The sequence below is a fragment of the Colossoma macropomum genome, unplaced genomic scaffold (genome assembly GCF_904425465.1).
Source record: "Colossoma macropomum unplaced genomic scaffold, Colossoma_macropomum, whole genome shotgun sequence".
NCBI classification, from domain to species: domain Eukaryota; kingdom Metazoa; phylum Chordata; class Actinopteri; order Characiformes; family Serrasalmidae; genus Colossoma; species Colossoma macropomum.
The window spans coordinates 11,742,599-11,769,683 of record NW_023494800.1 but is presented as its reverse complement, the minus strand read 5'-3'; the positions used below and the strand labels follow the sequence as shown (position 1 = coordinate 11,769,683).

General features: G+C 39.5%; 1 protein-coding gene across 1 annotated transcript in view; it reads right to left on the bottom strand.

The window, feature by feature from the left end:
* Window positions 1-27,085, bottom strand: part of whrna (whirlin a) — a 125,393-nt gene that overhangs the window by 70,689 nt on the left and 27,619 nt on the right. Inside the window, exon 2 of the mRNA XM_036589009.1 lies at window positions 1,353-1,571. Coding sequence (XP_036444902.1) covers window positions 1,353-1,571 — 219 coding nt within the window. The remainder of the gene's footprint in view (window positions 1-1,352; window positions 1,572-27,085) is intronic.

The window sequence follows — 27,085 nt, the reverse complement described above, 5'->3', positions numbered from 1 at the left end:
TCCTGTATTTTATTTTTTCTCCCATGTTAAGCGGCTTTAAAGGGACATTCTGGCTAAAATGAAAAACGTAACTATGGCTACATCTGCTGTAAATATGCTTACTCGCCTCGTACAGTGGTTCTGCAGTAATCCCTAGAGTGGGATTTTCCAGTTTAAAGACTAGGGAACCCTCTTTCTGATGATGTCTCTTGAAGGTTAAAGTTAACAAGGTAGCTAACTGGCTGTCTGGATACCTTACCTCAGCTTGGCTCCTTTTCATTGGCTAAAAGGGGTAAAAACTGTTTTCTTTAGAAATTTATTTGACAGCCGAAGCAAGAGTTACAGCTGGCTTGGTTGTACTGTATTGGATAGTGGCTAGGCTAGCAGTCAGGATTGGTTGACACCAGGGTATTCCCAATGGTTGTGTGACATATTTGCATAATGCATGCTGGGTATTGTAGTGAGAGAACACTGCTGAACAAAATCATGACAAAGATATAAAATCAAACCAAGACTGCTGAGGGATGCAATGCTGCACTGCAGAATTGAATGGCAAACAACATATTAATCTTAAGTTTTAGGCCAGAATGCCTTTTAAGGCTGCTATATGAAAAATAACCTCTGTTCGAATTGGTTGACCATAGGTCACTTCACAAGTGAAATGAAGCACAACATGTTCAAATACAGTCTGGGCTGAAATGCACAGAAAAAACTGTTAAATCTGAACAAAAACCTTCAGAGAAAAATCAGCTTTAGAAGAAGAATCAGAGAGGTGAATCCTTTAGAAGGCTGCAAGCATACAATTGCTTCCCAACAGCCCCAAACAGCAACATCCTTGATTGTTTCCCTGACATCTTCCTCTCCAATAACTCTTGAGCAGACTGTCTGCAGTAACTGTTTATGGGCAGGCTAAACTGCTGTAGCTAAACAGGCAGCCATATGTAAATGAGTTGAATTCAAAATAGGCTGGTTTTGCAGCTTTAGTGTTTTTATAACAGTGATTTACTCACTGCTTTGATTGTTATTTGTCAACTGTGTACTGTAAAATATAACTGTCATGTTCTCAATGGTCACCTTTCTTAAACTCAAATAAACAGGAGAAATTCAGAGTCTTAATATAAATACTGTAGCGCTCCCAAGTGGCACAATTAATTAGCCCTACCATCGCTACCAAAAAAGTCCTTAATTATCGCAGATGGTCCTGATAAAAACATGGGTCATCACCATCAGCCAATATTAACTGATATATTAGTCTGGCTCTTGTATGGACCAGGGATCAGAGATATTTACATAGCATATCAGACTCATTTATTTAAATAAGCAAGATGACATGGGCCTTTTAAGTCTATGCTGAAATGCTGCCCTTGCCTCACCTTCTTCTCGTCACCCTCCTGCAGCAGCTGCATGTGGCTGCGGCGCTGGCTGTCGCTCCGTCGCAGAGTGGCACTACGGTGCTCCATCAGGTCTGGAGGAGGAGACACGCTGCGGCCCTGGGGGTCCACCCAGGTGTAGACGTGATTTGTGACATATCCGCCCGGTATGCGCCCAACAGAGCGCACAGACATGGACAGCTTCTTGTTGCCCTTCAGCACCTGAGAGAAGAAAGGAAGATGCTCAGGTCAGCTTGATGTGGCAGGAAGGTAACAGTTCCTCATTCAGATATAGAGGCTTTTAAAACAAAATTAGATTTCTGAATTCAGGGAATCTGCTGACACCAAGGACAGACCCAATAGCAGTGCTCGGTTAACTTGTGTTTCATAGTAGCAAATTATCATATACAGTAAGTTGGACACTATATTGTCTCTTCTTCCAACTCTCTGACTAGCAGGTAGGTCATAACAACATAATATAATAACAATACAATAATAACAATATAAAGGATTGTATGTATGTGTGCAATAGCATTAATGTGTAATGTTCATGTCTAAAATCATTTTTATATTTTTTTGTTGGATTTTTACCCAATTTTCTCCCCAGTATAGGCAAGGCCAATTCCACTCACTAGCTAAATTTCCCTCTATTCCATGATGATATCAAGCTGGGTAGTTGGCCAGCATGTGCTTCCTCTGTGTCATGTGAAACCAGCAACCACATCTGTTCGATCTAATGCATCATCACTAAACAGCTCAACATGCTTGGAGGAGAACACTAACTTCTACTTCTGATATGTCAGCTAACAAATACACATGATGGCTCACAACACATCCATGTTGGCTGCCACTGTGGAGGAAGAAGGCCATCCTCCTCATCCAGAGGGAGCAAGGCCAATTACGCTGTCTTTGTCTCCTGGCCCCAGTGGCCGTGCCATCGGTGTGGATTTACACTCCCCTGACAATAGGGCCAATGCTCGGACGGCTGTGCCACTCGGGAGCCCAAGAGAGATTTTTCTTTTCTTTTAACTGTAAATGTGAACAAAACTATCCATACAGTTCAGGCCTGCACAGAAATACAGTTCATTCTTTGGGAGATTTTTTGTTTTGTAATTTTCATATTTCTTATTATTTGATGAGATTAGATAGAAAACAATCCACTTGTTTTCAAGTTAAAAAAGTTTTCAAGTTAAAAAAGTTATTAAAAGATATAGAGAAATGAGACTCCAAACAACTGTGATAGACCAACAAAACCGTCACCTTCAGATAAACAGCACTTAAAGCTTAAGATCTGAAAAAATCCACAGGTGTTTCTGTCCATCGTTCCGCTGTGAGAAGACAAGTCAACACTATGAGTCTGAAAGGATGTGTAGCTGCCAAGAAGGCATTATGAAAAAGGAAATAGACAAGAAAGGATGAAAATTTGTTCTCAGAACAATTGACTGTCCAATCTAGTGTTCAGGTCTTAACATCACTGATAGCGTGGAGGTGTGGAAAAATATTCCTGCAGATTTTTTTTTTTGAAAAAGTGAGAGCAATTGTTGAGGCTTCTGTGTAATTTTCTGTTAAATACATGTTTTCTGCATTTTTCCTGATGCTGAAAAACGAATGACAATTATTTTTTTGATTGGAAATTAAACAAATGAGGTGTGGTCTCTGACTTCTGCACAGTACTGTATATTTTCAGAACCCTAACCCTGTGTAAACAGATACAAACATAAATATACAGTAGGCTAATTGCACTAATAATAGAATAATTGCATTCTAATAACAGAAATGGCCAAACACCAACATTGTTTTTAAGATAATCTCTCTGTCACACACACACTCACATACACACTCTGCTCACAGATGTAGTCTCCTCACAGGCTGGCTGATTGAGGGGCACACTGATGAACTGAAAGCTTCTCAAGGCTGCGGCTCATTGGCCTCTGATAGCCTGCAATGGCTGCTATCACTTTGCAGATCAAATGTAGTCCGCACTCTCACTGCGTGATGCTACCGCTCCAGCAGAGTGTGAAATGATTCCGGACTGAACTAATACACACACGCACATACACACATATCCCATGGTGCTGTTATACACACTGATGGTACCAATCCCACTGGAGTTCTCTGACCACCAGGCTCAGCTCGCACCACTCAACATCAGTGCTAAACAGTAACTATTATGTGCTTTAGATTCTATTTTTTTCTTGCTTTCTTTTTTTTTATAGTGCTATCTTTCTCTCTTTATTTCTTTTCTTTTTAAATATCCATTTTCCAGGCCTGTGCTTTTAGATTATATTTAATTATTGTTGGGTAAATGGTAAATAATGTAAATATATGAATAAATAACTCATTAATTTGTCAATAAAGTCATTCAGAGTGGTTTGATGTCAAAGGAGATTATGTCTGAAGCCTTTTAATGCCTCTAAGTTGTTTTCATGAAATGTTTATGAATATACAGCATGATATATATCGTTGCTGTCGGAACAAAACTTCACATCTCCTTTTCGGTTTTTGACATAATTTGAAAATGCCTGTTGATCTTTACATTGTGCGAAAATTTCATGATGAATAGACCAATGGAAACGGCCCAAAAAAGTCTGGTTCTATTAACTTACATTAAAAGTAAAGTATGTTTTTCGCTTCTCCTGTAAAGTTACCTTTTTGGAGATGCAAGGTTTTGTTCTGACAGCAGTGATATAGATACATGATTTTGAGAAGGCTCTGATCTAAACATCAGAATGTTTAGGCAGGGATAGTCAGGGATACATATATGTATATATATATATATATATATATATATATATATATATATATATATATAGGCACCAACAACAGTATTTAGCCTGGGTAACCCTCTTTCCTTTCCCACACTACTTCTTAAGGATGCACTTAGATGCCTAGCTTTTGTCATTTGCAGTGGTTTCCATGAAAGATGGAAAACTGGAGGCCCTCTGAAGACACTGGGTGGTGTATCCTCAACACAGTTTCAAAGTTCCAATGTTCATTTTAATAAATTATTATATTTATAAAATGATTACATCTGCTGCTCGCAGGGCTAATTGTACACGCTCAGATCATTTCATATCAGTCATTAACACACGCTCGCACTGTTGATCTAATCAGCGAACTGAGATCAAACGCTGAATGCAGAAAACAAACAAACAAATATGCCAGTGTACAAAATGAATGCTGTTTAGTTCTGAAAGTGCTGCAGTTTTCTCTCTCATATATCATACAATAAAAGAGAATCAAATAAAGTCTATGCAGAACTTCACTATGCCTAAAAAAGGCATCATAGCGCTGATCTAACACACTTCCTGACTCCAGCAGCACCAGGTTGCTCCTTTTCCACAGCTGCCTTTGCAGTGGTAAGCAGCAGCTACACAGATTGTTTTCATGGTGCTATAGAGCTGGAAAATGTAAAGCTTAAAGAAATGAAAGGGTCGTATGACTAGAATGAACAAAAGAGCTGGAGAGTATATGTGTTCGAAGGTGAGCGGTAGAGAGAGAGAGAGAGAGAGAGAGAGAAACATTCAGTGCCCCTGCAGTGAACGGTGATAAATAAAAGGCAGCGTGGCAGCAATGAACTTAATGTGCGTCTGTACTCTAAAGCGCTGACTGGGACATTGCCTGATAGAGTGTGTCAACAAACGGCATAGGGGAGAACAATAGGGTGGGGGAAGAACGTGCACAGTGCATCATTACGGGGGGAAAACAGTGCTTGGGGAAAACTGCATTAAGAACAGCAGCATTAGGCTACATGAGGAGAAAAAGACACTGGACTGAAAGCTACTGGCTCTGCTGTCTGATAGTGGTAAACATACTGAATGCTAACTGCTCATAACTAACTGATCAATCCACATTCCACCCACAAATGCTTTCTTTTGTACCAACTGTTTCAGAGTTGGACACATTTTACAAAACATAGGCGTAAAATCCATTTAATCTAATGAATTTAGGTTTTAGATTTGTTGTAATGTTGAATTCCTGTCTAAAATGCTGTGCAATGAGGTGACCTTTGCTTTTGACGCTAATAGAAATTAAGCATCTTGGAAACACAAACAAATCTGCAGCCATACTAATGAGGTGGGCGAGGTAGCAAAAATATAACACCACAACACTCGACCTTTTCACACTAAAGAATATGTATCACAATATGTCGTTTTTATAGACTTCATATGTTGAAACAGCCAAGAAAGCACTATAGCAGTGTCACATTTCATAAAATACTATCAAAAACTAAAAATACAATGATTTTTATGCAGTAAGAGCCTCTACTGTTCTGGGAAGGCTTTACACCAAATGTTAGAACATTGCAGTGAGGATTTGATTGCTTTCTGGCACAAAAGCATTAGTGATTACTGATGTTGGATGATATTATTATTAGGTCTGTTCTGGATCACAAACACCACTCCAACTCATCCTAAAGGTACTGGATGGAGCACCATCACTCCCAGTTTCACCGCTCCACAGCCCAGCGCTGGGTGGCGTTATACCCCTCTGGAATCAGTTATAAGGTAGGGAGGATGATATGGGAAAAATATAACATCACGATAGTTCAAGACATTTTCCCGATACATGATATGTATTATGATTATGATATTTCAGAGATTTGAAACAGACAAAAAAGCACCAGTACCACAGTTAATCAAATACAATAAAAAAACTAAGAGTGTAATGAATGTTTTTCAACATTTTGCATCAAATTCAGTTAAACAGGACTAATTCTGCTCTCTTTGTAATGAAACATGCAGCTGTTCAGTGTTCTATAAGTACTGACAATCTCTACGGGTATAAAACTGAAGCCCAAACTTGACCCATACATGCGATTTTGAGGCCTGACCAGGTACGAGTGGTACTGCTGGAACTGAAACCCAATCCTGAGTGTACTAACAGAAATACATCATCACAGACACAGACCGTGAGTGGACAGCTTACATTAAACCATTTTGTAATGTCAAACTTCCTTCGATCCTTCTGTTCAGCAATATTTACAGCATGCCAGTACTTTACAAAATGCATGTTATTCCACTAGATTAGATTTCACGCTGTTTACAAACTTAACTCTGCATTCAGGGGACTGAATAATATTCAGACACTAGCTGATTTTGCTTAGTGTCTCTTTTATTAGGCTTTTTAAATGTCAGCGCATGAAATCAGTACTCTGGTTTTTAGTGTGAGGTGGTTGTATTGGTCAATAATGCTGTTACCATTGTTACTGTAAAGTAGTGCAACAGAATTCAGTGAAATAGATTTTATTTTGAAATTGTAAAAACTTTTTAAAGTTTTACATTCACGGCTCTGAGTCTGCAGCAATTCCAAATGCAGCTAACTTCACGATGAAAAGACAGAGCATGAGAGCACGAGACAGAGAGGTTCTTATGTGTGTGTGAGAGAGAGAAAGAGAGACAGCGCTGGAGAGAAAATGTGTGAACATGAGTGAAATCTACTACATGAAAAAATCAAACATGTGAAAAACTGTCGTGATATTTTGTTGGGTCCTACCACGCTCTAGGTCTTCTTTTTTTGCCAACATTCTGTTAAACCTGTCCAATCTCGCAACAGCTGCTACGAAAGAGAGTACTTGTAGGTGGACTGTATTCTTCATCGCAAATTTACTGAGTGTGGTGAGGCAGCTTCAGCAACATGTGCACACGCACACACTCTCACAGAGGCCTGTGGCCTCTCACTGTTTATTTACTGCTCTGTCCAGAGGGGCCAATAAAACACTTGAGACATGGAGCTCTGGAGGCAGCTTCACAGAAGCAGAAGCCAGTATTTGTGTTCGTAAGTCCGCATGGAGCCTTGACAACCTGACATAAACACAGAGGCTCACAGGAAACAACAGCAAGCATTCGTAAACATGCAACCTGAGTCCATTCATGTGGATTAGCATCACAAAAAAGAGCCAATTACAGGATGATAAGAGGCAATTGGGTATGGTTAGCTGCGGTGCACGCTCAGAATGTAATTATGCGAATATACAGCGAATGAGTGGGCAGAAAGGAGGAGGCATTTGCATGTCTTTGAATGGATGTGAAGCTGGGAGGCAGACCTGAAAGTCCAAGAAACCAGTGAAGGGCCTTTGGGAGATCAGTGAGCACTGCACCTGCTGTAGGGTCTAGAGTGTGCTTGTTCATAGCCATAAGTGACTCTTATTCAGCTCCTTAGTGTCCGTCTGTGCGGCAGTGCATTTGCTGTGTTTTTAAAAATCTTTTAGCAGACGTATTCATCAAAGGAGTGTTAAAAGAATGGACAAAAATGCAGTGATGAAGCTCCAAGACATGCAAATATGCAGTTATGATTCAGACACCCCCTCAATTCATCTTACTCTTTGTTTTCATTCGGGCCGTCCATGGCATCTCATTTGTGTACCCTTCAGTGCCCTTCACAGTCTGATTGTCAACATGAAAAATCTCCCTCGCCGCATAACAAGACCACTCAACAGTGCTTCTGTTCTAAAGGGAGAGACAGAGAGGGCCAATAACACATCGCATAATCATGTCCCCAAAATCCTGCTATTATGCTTTTCAATTAAAGTTGAATCTTAGCCAGATCGTATTCTACATTCCTCTTTTATTTAATGACATCTGTGTGGGTTATGTACCAAAAATAGTCATAATTCATTTTACATAATCTTTTTCCAACCTCTCCTTATCCTTTACTATTACACAGGCTGGTTTGTTACTGTACCTTGAACACTGACTCATGTAACCGATCTCTGTTGTGCCTCATTCAAAAAGCAGTCTGGGCTGAAACACTCCTCATAATTTTTAAGTGAATGGGAGGGGCTACAGTGCTGTTGGTTGATTAGACATATAAATCAAATGTTTTTTTTGTGACATCACAAAAACAACAATTTCAAAAGTTTTTTTTCCAGCTGACTTCCCGTACAGGGCTGTATGGACTGGGAAGTGAATGGTAAGTCGTGAAACATCAGCGTTTACATGCTAGAGAAGCGCATTCCAACTATTTTTTTTTTCATTAAAGGGCCCGTATCCTACATTTTTCTTGTATTTTATTTTTTTTTACCTGAGGTCCACTTTTGACGTTCATATAACTGAAAATACATTTCTACATGACCACTTTCCAACTTCTCTTAATCCATTAGAATTAAACAGCTTTTTTGTTACTGTGCCTTTAAGACTGATATATCGCTGTTGCCAGAACAAAACCTTGTCTCCAAAATGGTAACTTTACACGAGAAGGAAAAAAACCTACTTTACTTTTAACGTAAGTCAGTGGAACCAGACTTTTTTCCAAGTATTTTTGGGCCATTTCTATCAGTTAATTTACCATGAAATTTCCACACAACATAAAGAGCAACAGGCCTTTTTAAAATTATGTCAAAAACTGAAAAACAGCAAAAATAGAGATTTTGCGACAGCAGCAATATGTTAATGCTCTGTTATCATTGGCTGCTCTGTATTGTGCCTCATTCAAAAAGCAGCTCAGGCTGAAATACTCCTTATAACTTCATCATGGCCCAATCCCATTTCACCTCTCACCCCTACCACTCAGCCTTACCCTTCCATTTTGAAGAATTTGAACAAGATGCTGATGAATAGCTGACTTTAGCTTAGATCACTGAAGAATTAGGGGTGAGTGATAATAAATAATTCTCTCATCCCCCCCTCCTTTGAAGGCATATATTTCCCTAAATGTAACTAAAGCCCAGCAGTAGCCAGTTAATGACGTAATGCTCTTTTTTATTTGAGCGTTATCCCATTTCAGAGGGGAAGATTTCACCCACTACACTTGTAACTCAGTTCCAAGGGTCAAGGTGACATGGCATTGGGACATGGGAAATGGGATTGCGCCCATGAATAGGTGGTGCTAAACTGCCGTAGGATGAATATTTGGTTATATGTTGATAAAATGGAAAATGAGCATAGAAACAAGGATAATATATGATAATATAGTCATAATGTTATGCCTGATTGGTGCACATCCAAAACGTTTACATTTTACAGTTCTGCAAAACAATTCATTTCAATTAATTGTTGGTCTGTATCTGTTTTTTCTCAGACTTCCCATGATGAAACGCAGCGAACACCCAAATACGTATTTCAGTATTAGAACAGTGGCACCTCGAGTGGAGTACTGGAGTACCTGTGCACATCTGTGTTACATACTACTATTTCATTCTCCATACTACATCAAACTAATCTATTAATAAAAATTGTGGAAACTAATTTTTTTACATGACATGGGCCCTTTAATACATTAAAGCTCAAGTAATGACCACTGGCAGAAATGATAGAGCAGAAATTTTCGTAGTTTTACTCCCAGACTGGTGTGTGTGTGAAAGGCAAGGACAGCAGAGGCATCCTTCATTAGACCATGGCAGCGGTGGGACAGCGTGCCTATAAAACTTTAGGGTTAAACTGACGGTTAGTACATCAGACCCCTTCCCCCACTACCCACCCCACTCTCTCTGTCGCTCCCTCTTTCCATCCATCACTCCACTCAGCACTGCATACCCTCGTCCATCCCTCACTTTTATTTATGAGTTATTCATAAGCAGTCGCCACAGCGACAGGATGACAAAGGGATGGAGGAGAGGCAAAAGAAAGGTAGAGGTAGAGAGATAGATAGAGAGCGAGAGAGAGCGAGAGACAGAGAAAGAAAGAAAGAAAGAAAGAAAGAAAGAAAGAAAGAAAGAGGGGAAGAGAGAGAGAGAAACTATTTAAAATAGAAGTGATTTTTTGTGGGAGGAAACATGTTTACTTGAAAAGTTCACATGCCTTGTTAGCTCTGACAGGTTTTAGCTCATATAAAGCAGGCAGCAGCATAACAGCAACAGACAGACAGCAACTCAGAAATTAAACTGCAATCAATAAGTTCTAGCATGGATGCACATCTCCCATAGGCTGCACAGTATATACACTACAGCTGCACGATATTGACATAAAATGCTATGTTCGATAACGATAAAGCTGTTGGATATCACGACAATAAATGCAGGCTTTAATTCTGGGATGTGTAAACAGAAATCTATATATCCTCTCTGTAAACCCCTCTTTAAAGAAATAGCAAAATACAAAATGAAAAAAGCACCATTTACTATTATGCAAAATAGAAAGAAATTAAATACTAACAACTACTTACATCAGAATTGCAAGCATTTTTCTGGTGCACTGAAGGACTGAGAAACAGTAAGCATTATGAAGACTACAAAACCAAATAAATATGTATTTTTTATATTGGCAAACTAGAATGAATACATATTTTTGTTGATTCAATTTTTTTTTGTTTAGTTCTTAAATATTGTGGCATCAGACACAACGGGTTGTGTGTTAGTTCGAAAATAACGTTATTCTTGCTTTCGTTGAGTGTAGCTAGGCATTGTGCTCGTAGTTGGTCCGGGACTCTTATTTTGAAGGCCTCTGAGCGGCGTAAGGTAGCAAGCTTCAGTAGCCCAGCTGGCTAGCAGAAAAACAGTAGAGCCTGAGCTTGTCTGTTTGCTGCATGTTTTCCCCTTTGCTGCAGCTGTTTCGAGTTGAATTTTTGAGTTTTGGGACAATATTTTCAGGTCTCTGAGCATGTGACTTGTACAAGGCTGAATATTTATTTGTATTCGACGTGGGAGAGCAGGTTTCTACTGGTTTGTGCTGGTAATATAATGACGTCTCTGGCGCTGTGTGTATGAGGTAATCGCTGTTCTGTCATCGCTGCTCTAACAATGTGTTTATCACAGAAACTCATATCATGATAACGATAGAAATGCAATTTATCGTGCGGCTCTAATATACACTATGGGCCTGATGTACATATGAGCGCAGTCGCTACGCAAAATGTGCTCATAAATGTTCAATTTACTACGACAAACAATCCTGTACAACAGCCACAATGAAAAACAGCATTTACACAATAAAGCATTTTTATATCTGATGAATTGCTTGCTAACTCATTTCTATCAGAAATACTGACATTTTACAGTACTTTGACAGTGTACATAACATACAAGCAGAATGCATCCACCTGAAATAGATCAAAAGGCTTAGTTCATTGGGCCCTATCCGTCCAAACGTTTGTAGACACCTTTCCTAACTAGTGAATTTACCTTCTTTAAAATGTACCAATTGCTTACTCAATTGTTCAATTGCGCATACACAGCTTGTATAATCTCGATAGAAAGGTGCTGCCAATAGAATAGGACACTCTGGAGCAGCCACGCATGAGCCTAAGGTCACTATGTCCAAAGCTAAGTGTCAGTTGGAGGAGCATAAAGTCCCCCAGCATTGGGCTGTGGAGCAGTGGAACCGTGTTCTCTGTAGTGATGGAACACCATCGAATATCTTTCGGATGAACTTGTGTAGCGTTTGTGATTCATAACTAATCATCCAATATCAGTACCTGAACCCACTTATGCTCTTGTGGTTGCAATCAGATCCTCACAGCAATGTTCCAACATACAGTATAAAGTATAAAGAGTAGAGGCTGTTACTGCACTAATCCCAGTTTTTCTCTTCTAATACCAATTCCAATACCTGAACTCTGGGTATCAGCTCATGCCAAGTGCTGACCCATCTAACACAAGGCTGTAACTACAGCAAAAGAGTAAAATATATAAAGATAAAAATTTAATTATAACAAAATAAAAGCCGCTGACCATGGTGCGGGCGAAAATGGATGATTATCAGAGGAGAGGTTTTAGAATAGATGCAGTGGCAGAATTTTTTGTTGTGGCTCCATTAAAAACAACGGAATATCCGGTTTGCGCCTACCGTCTACCGTCTGCCATCTACCACAAACATGTGAATACGATATCTAATGTGTATTGGACACATCTGGCCAATATCCAGTTTGTTTAATATGGTTAGTATCGCTGCTGTATCAGATCGGTGCCTCACAAGCTGTTACTGCAGCAAAGAAGAGACAAACTTTACATTGATACCCTTGATTTCAGAAGAAACATTAGATGAGCAGGTATATACTGTTGCACAAAGAGTATATATTATATAGTGATTTTTTTTTACCAAACTTTTAAAGGTTGTTTTTAACAGGTGCAATGGTCTTTGCTATCAAGCATCTGATCAGAAAGAAAACAAAGCTGAAATTCTCACTCTTAGACTGGCAGTGCTATTTTCTGTCCTGTGTGCTATTTGGCCCTGGCACTCTCTGTGCCTGAGCCCGCCACTAAATCAATTACAGCTTTCTCACCCTGTGCCACAATGACACACAGTCACACTTAAATGAGCCACATTCTCTGCCAGTCCTTGTGCTGTGTGTGTGTGTTTCTCTGAAACTTGGATAAGAACTGGTGTTCTGATGGTCATTTAACACTGAGGTTGAAGTTTTTATTCTGAGCAATGTGGCTTTTTAAGAAATAAAGTTGATTAAGGACAATGTATTTTCTCATTACACATGCTAAACATAGCCATTTCAGACTGCCTCACTTAACTAGCTGTGCTTATGGATACATGTATCCATCACATTCTGTAAAGTATGAGCAAATGATCGTATAATATAAAGTAAATACATTGGTGTAACACAAAACAGCAGGGGATGCTGATGAAGTCTTGGAATTTTAATCATGATAGACATGCTAAGTTTTTCTTGTTTCCTAGAGATGGCAACTGTTTATAAACCAATGCTTTCACTGGTAGAACTCTTGCATTGTACTTCACATTTACTCAAAACAGAGATATTATTACTCAACAGGGGAAAAGAAGATTGGCAGAAAAAACTTTGATAAAGTGATAAAAAGGGCAGCACTGAAGGGAAACGTTCGAAAGGCTACAACAATGTTCTAATCCTATATAAACCTGTATTTATTCCAATGACTGTCAGCTGCTTTTGTCAACTTTGACGTGAAGTTGGTATAACACTTATGTCAACTGTCATAGGTTTTTGTTTAGGGTGTGTCAGTTCAATGTCTGGGGTGAAAGTCATAAATGATAACCAACGATATCGATGCTATGGCGCCTCGCTATTTTGTTCCAAATATGCTCTATGGTTGAGCACTCGTGACAAGACATCCATAATAAAATGATTCCAACCTGAATCCTTGCAATGACTGTATAGTTTCTGCTTATTCTACAGAACGGAACAGGTGCAATACACTGTAGATGCACTGCCTCTACTTACACCTGCCTTCTGCTTGGAAATGGAACATTTAACTGTAATCATTCTGGTTTAAAAAGCATATTTCTAAGATAAGATAAGATAATCCTTTATTAGTCCCACAACAGGGAAATTCACAGTGCTACAGCAGCCAAGGGATAGCAAAGCACTCAAGAAAAGAAGTAACAAGAAGAGAATTAACAAAGTGATTAAAAAAATCTATTAAAGATATAAACTCTATCCTTCACATAAACTCTATTCACAAAAACACAATAAAACCATTATAAATAAAAAAGCAAAAAAATATTTACACTGTAAGGATATTTTACCTAAATTGCACATGGAATAAAGCATGTGAAGTATTGATTATATTGCACATGGGAACTGCACACAGACCACTGTCTACTTTTGAACTAGCCTCAAAAAACACACTGGCTGTTGTTTAACACTCTACTTTGTTTCTAAATGAGCCCAGTTTGACATTAAAACCACAAACTTGACAACCCACGACTCTACATCTTTGCATGCTGGGAAACGAGCTGCTATACTGCATGATTTTGCTATCTAGCACACAGCCCTCGAAAATTATGGCTAGCAATGTTTGCTATGGTCACAAACAAAGACACAAAGTGTAGCATGTAGCATGTAGTAACTCAGTAGAATTTTATTGTTTTGTTTGTTTGGTTTGTTTGTTTTTTGCCGGTGGGCATTACCATAACTTAGCAGACGTATGTAGGTTAGAATAGAATAATTTGAGAAAGTGAAACTCTTCCTAAGCTAAATTCACTCTCGTCATGTCAGATGATATTTACTGCATTTTTAAAAAAGTGTTTCAAATGTAAAAATGAACATTTATTGAAGTTTATCATAGACATATAATGTTTTTAACATTCCCTACTGAACTGTTGAAGACAATTCTGTCCTGACTTCGTGTCTTTCATATCATTAACTAATATGATTCTATGATTAGAAGTCATACAAACAGCATCATGGTCAGAGAAGGATTTGGGCACCAGCAACGCTTCACATGTACCACTGCAACACACACTAACCCACTACTATATCAGTGCTGAGAAGAATCCACCATTCAAATAATAAGCTCTGTGGTGGTCTTGTGGTGGCCCTGAGCATTGAAGAACAGGGTGAAAGTTGGCTAACAAAGTATACAGAGAAACAGATGGACGACAGTCCGTAATTGTAGAACTATAAAGTGCATCTATTTGGATAAAGTGGAGCGGATAAAATGGACAATGAGTGTAGAAACAAAGGTGTACTTGATGAAGTGGTTGGTTGTAAAAGCAACACATAGCAGTTCACGTTATAATATGTTAACATATTTTATTGTCACATCCTCTCCTTCTGCCATTTTTCAAGATACCTTTTTAAAAAAGCATATATTGCAGCTAAGTTACATTAATGCATCCTTGAGTACATGTATGCAGAGAAGTCCCGGGAGAAATTTTAAGTTTTAACATGAAGTTCTGTAAATGGCCTTGATATACCCCATAAAGCAGGGCTGGACTGGGAACTAAATTCAGCCCTGGGCTTTTGTCTAGACCAGCCCACTACACCCACAGTGACCAACACATAGTCATGGGATTCCCATTCACTCATAAAAAAATGAAGGTTCCCAATGACTTGGCTTGGACGTCCGGTTCTAGGAAAACATTTGATACTAAATACCGTAAAGATGTGAGGTTCTTCATTTATAGAGATGGTTCTTCAAGGAGCTATCCACTGAAAGGCTCTTTAGGGGACCAAAAGTGCTTCTGTGGCATTGCTCCGAAGAACCTTTTCGGCACCTTTAAGTGTAGGTGTTAATGAAAATTCAACATGTTTGTTCAATTTTGCAATCAGGCTCAAACGATGAACAGCACTGCCAATACAATGGGACACTCTGGAGCAGCCATACATGAGCCTAAAGTCACCAGACCTAATGCAGAGTATCAGCTAGAGGGATACAAAGTCCCCCGGTATTTAGCTGTGGAGCAGAGGAACTACGTTCTCTGGAGTGATAAAGCACCACTGACCTCAATGAAGCTCTTCTGCAATGTTCCAATATCTAAAGTAAAGTCACTCCAGAAGACTAGAGGCTGTTGCTGCAGCAAATGGGAGACAAACTCCCCTTGATTTCAGAAGAAATGTGGGATGAGAATGTGTCTACAGACTTTGAGAAATACAGTGTTTGTCACATCATGGTTATGACTTTCTGACATACCAAAAATAATATAACATTTCATTATAATGTAACATTTCATTTTACCCCAGGAAATGTCATGACAATACCTAATGCCATTTTGTATTATGTCAACTTTTTCATATTAAAAAAATGTCTTTATGACAGATCACACCTGTAGGAACAAGCCTTTCTTAATGTTTATGTAGGTTTATGTAGGTCAGTTGTCGTGAAAGGCTTGTGTAGGTGTCATGTAGCCTAAAGGAAAATGTTACCAGAAAAATCTAGCTTTTTACCTTTCGCGGTGAGCGAGGTTCTGACAGCTGTGTGTAGCAAAACAAGAGGAGGAAGATGCTGTTATTTCCAATGAAGCGCAGACATAAGACCCTGCTTCACCTACACTTATTCACACAGAAACCTCCTCTATCTGCTTTAAACACACTGCTCCACATAACTGCTCCCATCTGAACAGCCCCAGTCACCATCCCGCCTCCATACTGTCTGACTGGCAGCCCTGTTTCCACCTTACGAAACAGTCTTCACTTATCTCTGTCCCACTGACGCTACATATGTAGACAGGGCTGTTCGTCTCGCGCTCCTTCGCCCGGGCTCACTAAGCAAGTCCACGAAAGTTCATTAGTCCTACTCTACTTGGGTAGGCAAGAGTGATTGTGGCACTGGTTGGCTGGGTAGAATCTGTTCCAAATCATCCATCTGCTTTTACGCCAACTGAAGCGAGCTGACGCTACGCTGAGCAGAATAAGAACTCTTTTCCTGAGTACACTGAATATATATATGGCTCTGTTTCAGCTTAATTAAAGTATTATAGAGTGAGCCCAAACTGATATAAATATAAATGTGAAAAAGCTGTGGCCAATACAGATATCACACTGCAGAAAATGATATATTTGCAAGTGAAACCATCTTAAAACCAGTCAATATATCTAATATTTCTCATTAGGAGACTGCTGTAAGAGTGTTAAGATTATTCAACCAATTTCTAGACATTTTTTAAGTCATTTTAAGATAACCATTACTTAATACCAATGGAAAATGACTTGAAAGTATAAATGTCTAGAAATGGTAGAAATATATTGATATATATAGACATATTATATCTTACAATATTTATCTCATAACAAGGAATATTAGCTACAGTACTTGAAAGTCAGGGACCACCCTTCGTTTATTTTATTTCCCTGCCAAATGGTCATTAAGTACTAGTTTTTCAGTTTTTAGTAAAGCAACAAACATACATTTAACAGAAAATTACACAGAAACCACAACAACTGAATGTAATATCAAATTTTTCAGTATTTAGTGTGTCCTCCTTTTGCCTTTATTACAGCTTCCATTCTTTTAAAGAGCCTTTTTAGTTTTTCTTTCGAAATATTTTTCACACCTCCAAAGTTCAGTCTTAGAAGTCGTTTGCATTTTCTGCATCTCATTATCCAAGTAATGTTAAACACATTCAAAGATGTTGAGGCCTGGACTCTGAGGTGGTCATTCCATTGTTCTGAGAACACCAGCAGCTTCTTTCTTTGACTTTTTTGACTATTTTACTTTCTCAGTGAGGGCTTCTTGACAGCTACACATCCTTTCAGACTCATAGTGAGATCTGAAGCAAGAGTGGAGCTTGATTTTCTCCTCTTTAAGTGCTGTTTATCTGACAGCGACTGTTTCGGTGGTCTACCAGGCCTTGTATAGTTAGTAGTCCAATTTTCTCTATATGGTTGAACTGTAAATGACTGTTTGATTGGAACTGAAATAAATGAAGAGTGGTCTCTGACCTTTGTGTCGTATATTGGATTTAAGATTATTTCACTTAAAATATCACATTTTAAAGTGTAAATTAAGTAGAAAAGTCTGACTGACAATATCAGCCAAGATAATTAACATGGTCAGAAACTAAACAGGCACCAAAGTTTTAGTTAAACACTGATTAACTGACAGATTATAATTTGTTCAATGTTAAACTGAAACAAATAGTAGAAACTCTTAAATAGTGGTTTTGTTGGATTTGTTACACTCTTGCTAAATGCTAGGTTTGGATGCATTTGAATGTTTTTGTTATTTGAACCATAATAGTGTGTCATATTTGAATTGATCAGTTCAGACGGTATTAGTGTAATATAGCTTGGCAGTCTGTTAGATGACTTAAACCACTAAATCTTCAGTGAAGAAGGGATTTTCCTTTGATTTTTTGTTATACTGTAAAACAAGCTATTGCATATCTTTTATCAAAAATCCTACAGAGGAAAGTTTTATAGTATAACAAACAATCAAAGGAACATCCTTTTGCGCAGGACCTCAATACTGATTGATATAATGGTATATTGATAAGACCCTACTACTGAGCTCTATCTTTACATATAGTGTACTTAAGGGTAGAGAATGTGAGGTGATAGGAAAATATGAGTAAATCATGGATGGATAAAAGCAAAGTGAAAATATATGAAATAAGACAAGCACTATTTATACTGCCTTTCTACGCTAAGCAGCCAAAACCAAAAGCTGTCACTGTTAAATCTACATAAGGACTGAACATTTTGCAAAAGGCCACATGTCTTGGTTTAAAGGTTTTAAATCACACATGCACATTATTGGCCATATCCCCTCCCTTCTGTGCTCTAATGCAGCCTGTGCTCCGGTAGTTGGGAATAGATTGGAGATATTGATGCGCTTGGAGCTAGCTCAAAACAGTGTCTTTGCAGAGTCAGACTTCTGGAGGCAGCAGCTGAATAAATCACTGCGCTCATAAGGAAATGTTCCTTACTACGACAGAACGGCACGCTGTCCCCTGGCCTGTTCCATATGGCCTTCTGTCTCAGATAGTGCTCTGTCTGCTACAGTAAGCACTCACTTTGTGCTTATCTTCAGGGTATGCTTATCTTTCTGCCTTTTTTGCACATGGCAAAATAGCTTAAAATACACATTGAGGACTGGTAAATGGAGTAAGAATGAGCTTTTATTTGTAGACATGACAATTGTGGATAACATCTAGGGTAAAATCATGGACATGTTCCACAGCTAAATTCAAATCAACCCTCTTAAGTTGATAGCTAAACTAAATAGGCACACAGGCTTGGTGAGGCGGGATTCACTACTGGTTAACTAGATTTCTTATAACATCCAGTGTAAGTAATTATTCCCACACTCTTAACCCAAAATGGCCATTCCTACCTTTTAATCTACTCTTCTCTGGTTATAATGTGATTTTTCAATGTCGTCACCAAATTTACTTTAATTTTCTTTGTAAAGAACATGATCTAACAAAAACAGAAATTGTTTTTTTTATTTTATTACTACCATTTCGAACAAATATATGAATAGGAATCAGACTTAATTTGCATTTTATTATTACTCTGAAGAAACAAATCAGTCATGAAGTATCGCAGTACATCAGATAATAAAGGCAAAATGGTGCTTCTTTTATATGGTGACAGGAAATACAGAAGAAACCTCCTTTCCACATGCTAATCCATTTTACTATGACCAACACAGACAACATCCTAACAACTCTGAAGGCAGATTTTAAAGGGGACAAAACCAAAGTCTCTGAACATATTGGTGACGAGACATTAGGGCTGAAAATAAAAGTTCCTAAATGGTACTAGGCTTGGACCAACATCAGCATCACCATCTTAAAACACTTAATCTAGATAGGGTCGGTAGCAGTTGGGGGAGCAGAGAATCCCAGATGACCACAGCAACTTCCTCCAGCTCATTCCGCGGGACACCAGGCTGCTCCCAGGCCAACTTGGAGATGTAATCCCTGCAGCAGGTCCTGGGACGACCTCAGGGCTTTGTCCAAGTAGGCCGTGCTGGGGAAACCTCCACCAGGCGGCAGCCAAGGGGCACCCTGATCAGACGCCCGAACCACCTCAACGAGCTCCTCTCAGTGTGGAGGAGTAGCGGATCTACTTTGAGCTCCTCACCCTATGAGGGATGGCATGCCCACTCCAGGTAAGGGGAAAGGACCTGCCCCAGGTAGAGGAGTTAAGTATCTCAGTGTTTTATTCACGAGTGATGGGAAGAGGGATCGTGAGATCGGCCGCAGGCTGGGACAGGCGGCAGCAGTAATGCTGTCGCCGTATAGGGCTGTAGTTGTAAAGAGGGAGCTGAACCACAATAACCCTCACCTATAGTCATGAGCTTTGGGTAATGCCTGAAAGAATGCAATCGTGGATACAAGCAGCGGAAATGAGCTTTCTTGGATGAACAGTTCTAAAAAAAAACCTTTCACTGTTATTGAAACTTTAAATGAGGGTTCTCTAAACTTTAAAAAGGTTCTTCACACTCACACATCACATTCACAAAAATGATTCTTTAATGAAGCATCTGCTGAAGGGCTCTTTAGGGACTTAAAAGTGGTTCTTCTAGGGCATCGCTCCAAAGAACCCTTTTTGGCACCTTCATTTTTAAGAGTGCACAAACTGTATCCGATCCAAACGTCACTGAAGAACTCGAGACTCGAGGATGACAAATACCATTTACTGGCTCAGTGACTCATTTTATGCCAGAAAAACATTATTTGCATGTGTGAACTGCTGCAGTAAATCAGGTCTAGAATGCGTCAGACATTCTGCTCTGTGACTTGTCAGCAGGACGCCCAGGAGCTTGTTCTGTTTTTCTCTCCTTCGTCTTTATTAGACCTGCAAGCTGAGCTGTGTGAACAGCAAATAATGTTTCTTAGAATCTGCTGATTAGCTGTTACAATCAGATGACACCTCCTGATCTTGGACACCAATCACAATCTTCAATCACAACTCTCACTAACTCGGTTCATTCAGAGTTGATTAGTATGTGTGGTCTGGACCTCCATCGCTGTGGGCTACATTCTGTTTTAGTCTCAGAGCTCACCTGTGCAGAAAATTAGCTCCAACAGCTGGGCCGCCGCCAACGGGACTAACACAAACGCTGCCATCTTCGCAACCGCATCCACACAACAACACCCACGTACACAGGGATCATTAGCTTGTTATCACAGCCTAACCCTGAAATCTGAACAACTGAAGTTGGGGATTGTTGTTCCACCACATCTGCACCCAAGCAGGTGTACTAATGCCAAACTGTGCAAAATTACAAGATAGCAGACACGAACATCCTATAAGTCCCTAAGCAAATTAACCTAGCTATTATCCCCACTATATCTTCTGGCAGCGATGGTGCATTAAGTGCTGGCCTTTAGAAAAGGAGCCACAGAAGATTCTGTGTGTGCCATTATCCTTGCCTGATAAATAGGAGATGGTTTGGAAACATTAAAGTGTCTGATTTTATCTCTTGTACAAAATGAACATGTAATAACTACAGGAGTGGAGGCACATATCACCACACTAAGGTGCAGATAAGTGGCAAGAAAAATGAATCAAAAAAGCTTCAATTGCAACACACCACTAACTAGAGATCATATAAGTCAGAATGAGTGAAATGCTAGACAAAAGAAGCCTATTACAACCTGAACAATGAGATCTGTTCCTTTGTTCCCATCAGAAGTTTTCAGCTTTCAATAATTTCACTGAAAGAACAATAATAATGTAGAGAAGTTGATGAGGTTTAATTTAATCTATTTTATATCACATCTCAGAAGCCCTGCAATATAACAGTGTATATGTAGTACATATATATGTATTTATATATAAACATTGTATCTCCATTTCTGTTTTTTTTTCAGTTCTTGACATAAAGAAAATGCCTGTTGCCCTTTACACTGTGTGTAAATTTCACGAAGAAAGAACCAAAAGAAAGGGCCCAAAATTACTTGGAAAAATGTGTGCTTCCATTGACTAACATTAAAAGTAAAGTATGTTTTTCCCTTTCCTGTAAAATGATCTTTTTTGAGATGCAAAACCTGAATAAATAAAAGGGTTGTCAGAATATGTATATTTATATATAAATAATATATAATACTTTTAACAGAAAACTATTAAACATAATGTCAAATTTTTTCAGTAGCACATCCATCCTTCCGCTTCCTTCCTTTTTGGTAGACTTGCCTTCAGTTTTACGTCTTGATCGTCTCAGAAGTGTGCTTAGGGTTGTTATCTTGCTGTAAAATGAATTTCCAAATCAAACATACTTTCATTCATGATGCCTACCACCTAGGGCTGGGCAATATGACAATATATATCACAATCAAGATAAACTATGTCCGTCAGTACTTGTAGAACACTGACCAGCTTCATGTTTACAAAGAGAGCAAAGATGAGAGCTTCAAGTGCTGTTTATCTGATGGGGACAGTTTTGGTGGTCTACCAGGTCGTGCACGGTTGTTAGCAGCCCTGTTTTCTCTGTATCTTCTAGTCATTTTTTAAACCTCCTGCTTTTTCCACTTATTTACCTTGGACTTTCTACTTCCTTAGGCAAGTGGATTATCTAATATCTTATACCCTCATATCTCCTTTAGCCATTTTAGATGAATGTTAAAAAGAAATTTGCAAGGTGACAGTAGGGTTCACAAAAGTAAGGAGTGGGCAAATTAAATACTGAGAGATCTGATATCATATTTACTGTTAAAAGCTTTTGTGTAATTTTCTGTTAAATACATGCTTCCTTTACTTACTGGCTTTGAGGTTTTGTACTAAATGGCCATTTTGATTGGTAATTAAATTAACAAAAAGGTGGACTCTGACTTTTGCACAGGGCCAGATATCATAAATAGATGACATTGTACATACTGATAAATAACAGATGTATATGAATTCTCAGGTGGAAAGTAACTGTGATGGAGAGTTTGTCCACAGTTTTACCAGCTTCGTTATTTTTTGCAGTGATACCTGAACCAGTCTTATTCAGCCAATACGGGCATGTCTGCTGTCCAGATCACTTCATTAGTGGCTTGTCAATGTCACTCGTGGCCTTTTCAACTGAGGCCCAATTATGGCCAGACCAGTGGAGCTTAGAGACTGTCTAGAGAGGCAGAAAAGGGAGGGGAAAGGCGAGTCATGCCTGAAGCTTACACAGGAACATGGCACCTTGGATCCACTAACACCAGGAATCAAATCACACACACAGCAAACACCAGCCAAATTCAATTACATGACGGATAATCTGACAGAGATATGTTTAAACACATGCATACTGAGCCTAGACCTTCCCACATGGAAGCCAGGGACCCCTGACCCAATGTCAGTAACAACATTACAAAATGTGAGGTCATCATGGGCAAAGACACTGAGTTCTTGCATCTTCATGACTTTTTCTCACCTTAAATTAATAAAAGAGACTGATAATGCTTCTCTTAGATCACCACAAAATTTTGGCAGATGCTATCACCATGGCAACACTTACATGGTGCATGGTACATAGAGCTGTAAAGGCTCGTACTCAGGTTAATTCGCCTTTACGCACCGTAATATGATGTCAGATGTTATAGTTACTAATGTTAGCCAGTTAAATTAGAGGTACACCATCATGTGTTAAGTTTATTATTCATTTCAGTATTCAAATTCACTAGCTAGTGGTCATCATCCTCACAATAGTGATGTCCCTGGGCCTTAATGTTTGCTACCTGGACCCCCTACCTGTAATCAGACACTGGTGTGTGATCAAACTTCTATTACACATATGTTCTACTTTTGTATCATATAAAATTACCAGTAGTATTAAATCATATATCATTTAATACAATTTCTTAAGAGGTGCTCTGCTAAAGTTTAACCTGTATATCTTCATATCACCAGCCACCACAGGACACCCTCAACACAGACTAGACCCTCATAATCACACAGACGAGCTGTCAACTCCACAGCTAACTGAGATGAGTCACTGCAACAATTCGGCTCCTCTGTGCTCCCCTGAGAGAGAGAGAGAGAGAGAGAGAGAGAGAGAGAGAGAGAGAGAGAGAGAGAGACAATGACAGAGAGAGAGAAAACAAGAAAAAAAACAAAGGAGACAGAAAGAAAGAAAGAAAGAAAGAAAGAAAGAAAGAAAGAAAGAAAGAAGACAGAATAAAGTGATAAAATGAGAGAGACAGAGAGGAAAAATAACAAGAGAAAAAAAGAAAAAGGGACTGGGAGACTGAGAAGGAAAAGGAGACAGAAAGAAAGAGAAAGAGAAAGAGAGAGAGAATGAAAAGAGAGAGAGAAAGAGAAAGAATAAGAGAATGAGAGAGGGAGAGAGAGAGAAAGAGAGAAAAACAGAGAGAGAGAAAGTGAGAGAGAAAAATAAAGAATGAGAGACAGGAAGAGAGAGCAAGAGAGAAAGCAAGAAAAAACATGGAGAAGAAAGAAAGAGAAAGAAAGAAAGAAAGAAAGAAAGGAGAGAAACAGGAAAAATAGAGAAAAATAAAGAGAGAGAGAAGAAGAGGAGAACAGGATAACGAGAGTGGGAGGGAGAGAACAAGAAAAAAAAAGGAAAAGGAGAGAGAAAGAAATTGAGAGAGACCCGAGAGACAAGAGTGAGAGGAGAGAGTAAGAGAGAGAGCGAGAGAGAAAAACAATGGGCACGACAGAAAGAGAAAGGGAGAGAGTGGGAGAAAAAGAGCGAGAACAAGAAAAAATGAAAGAAAAGGAGAGAGAGAGAGAAAAAGAGAGAGAGACAGGGAGAGGGAGAAGGAGATCAAGACAAAAGAGACAGAGAAGGAGAGAGAGAGTCCCTCCTTGCCGGCTTTGCTCTGCAATTACACGTCCCCTTCCCCAGCAGCATTTTAATTATACGATCAATCCAGGCAGCAGACAGAGCTCCTCTCTCCAGCCTCTGTGGCACTCACTCAGTGATAAGGCAACCCCGCTTATCTGTTTAGCCATCACACACACCACCTCACACACACAAACACCTGCAGCAGAGCCGGCGCTCCAGATCACTCCATCTCATTCTTCCTCACTGATTTCAGCGCCATCGGCTTAAGCTCTTCTCTAAAACAGATATGGAGGTGTTTATTGGATCACTGGCTTCTATCAGTTCAGCTCATCCTGACCGCCACATGCTGAAGTACCCACTCCCTTCACTAAAGCCCATAAGCGTACTGATCTCAAATAAAGAGAACTAATATCAGTCTGATGAGAGTCCATCACAGCGCCCTGACCAAAGAACCTGAGGATTTTAAAGGAATACTTCAAAGGTTTGCATTAATAACCACAGATGAATATTTTACACATTTTCCTTGTACTAAGTAAAATCCACTGCCTCAGAAGACTTATAATAGAAGTCAAAGGGCAGATGCTAAAATGCACTATATGGCCAAAAGTATGTGGACACCTGACCATCAAACATATATGAGCTGCTTGGATATCCCATTCCAAAACCATGGGGATTAATAAGGAGTTGGCCCCCTTTTTGCCCCCCTGTAACAACCTCCACCCTCCACCCAAGTATCTACTGGAATTTGTGCTCATTCAGCCAAAAGAGCATCTGTAAGATCATGCACTGATACTGATGCTGGACAAAAAAGGACTGGCTGGCATTCAACATTCTAATCCATCCCAAAGGTGTTCAGTGGGGTTGAGGTCAGGGCTCTGTGCAGGCAACTGGACTTCCTCCATGCCAAACTCATCAAACCATGTCTTTATGGACCTCGCTTTGTGCACAAGAGCACAGTCACGCTGGATCAGAAAAGGACCTTCGCTAAACTGCTGCCACAAAGTTGACAGCATATAATTGACCAAAAGGTTTCTGTATGCTGTAGCATTAATACTACCCTCGAATGGAACTAAGCAGCCTATCTCAAAAACAGCCCAAGACCATTATCCCTCCTCTGCCAAACTTTACTGTAGTCACTGTGCATTCCAGTAGGCAGCGTCTCCCGGCATCCACAAAACCCAGATTAGTCCATCAGGCTGCCAGACAGTAAAGTGTGATTCATCACTCCAGAGAGCGTTTCCACTGCTCCAGAGTTCAGTGGCTTTACACCACTCCAGCTGACACTTGTCACCGCGCATAGTGATTGTGCGCAGAAACTTGGCTATGGAAATCCATTTTATGACAATCCCACACAGTTCTGCTGCTGATGTTGCTACCAGTGGCAGTTTGGAACTCTGTAGTGAGGCAACTGTTACCCACTACACACTTGAGTGGTCTACTGCTTCGCGGCTGAGCTGTTTTTGCTCCTAGACACTTCCATTCCATAATAACAAAGCTTACAGATGATCTGACAGGGCAGAGATTTCACAAACTGACTTGTGGCAAAGGTGGTATGCTATGAGAGTGCCACGTTTAAAGGCACTGTTTGTCTATGGACTTTTGCTTGGCTATGTGTTCCATTTTCCACTCCTGTTAGCAATGGGTGTACCATTTGGATGCGAGTTTCTGGATTGTAGTTTCTGTTCTTTTCTAAGTACATGGAAATTATTGTCTATGGAAATCGATCACATGCTACAGTTGCAGCGGATAAACATTGGGTTGAAAAATGCTGGCATATTTCTTTAAAGTTTACCCAAGATTCTGTAGAAGAACCCCAGTCAGCTGCCTTCTACATACTGAGGAGTTGATATCTGGGGAAGGTGCTGATGACACATGAAGGAGCTTGACTACAATATGGTCGAACAGCCCACCACTCAGAATCGTAAAACATCAGATGCCTCACAGGGAAAGCGCATGGCCTACATTTGCACTGTCCTACTGCTATTACTGCTTACAATTGCACATACTTTAGCTGAAAGCTGTCGAAACAAATAAGGAATGCTCAGGAACAATAACATGACAATATGATGACAGACTTCTTCTCCATTCCACTAAAAGCACATAAAGCTGCAGCAGCTCCCTTTCCTTCCCCTAAAGACAGTTGCTAAAAGCCTCTCATGTCTTGTATGTCTTCTCTCCCCCTCAGGCTTGCACTGTCCTGTTTGTCACCACCCAGGCACATGCATACCATAGTGTACTATAATACTAGTTTGCACAACTGTGCAACTTACAAATGTTAATACTATAATATTCTGCATATAATACTTATGTTTCCACAGACCTGCATATGTGCGTACATTCACACTCTTTAACTCCTTTCACAGTGCCTCTTTCTTATTCTTTCTTCTATTTTTACTTTATTTGTCCCCTAGTTCTATACTTGTTAAAAGTCTTTGTGCCTGTCTAGTCAATATGTTACATGTTCACTACAGTAGCATGCAAACGTCAGAGACTACCCTTCATATAATTTCCAAAACATATATTTAACAGAAGATTAAACAGAAGCCTCAACAACTATATATATTTTTCAGTATTTATTGTGTCCACCTTTTGCGTTTATTATACCTTCCATTCTTTTCAGAAGACTTGCTTTCAGGTTTACTGATTTTTACTATCCAGGATGATCTCATATTATTTTAAACTCACCAGTCCATATAAATCTTATTCCACATCCCTGATCCAGTTTTGGTGTTCTAGTGCAAATTTACATATTTTTTTTGGCTACTTACATACCTCAGTAGTGGTTTATTGACAGCCACACATCCTTTCACTGTGTAGGGAATCTCAACTCAGGAGACAGAGTCAGGAGACGAGGGAGGTAGACAGAGGTCTGTATTGTAGAGCGCGCTGGAACATCAACTCGCTGGTGCCCAGTGTGGCC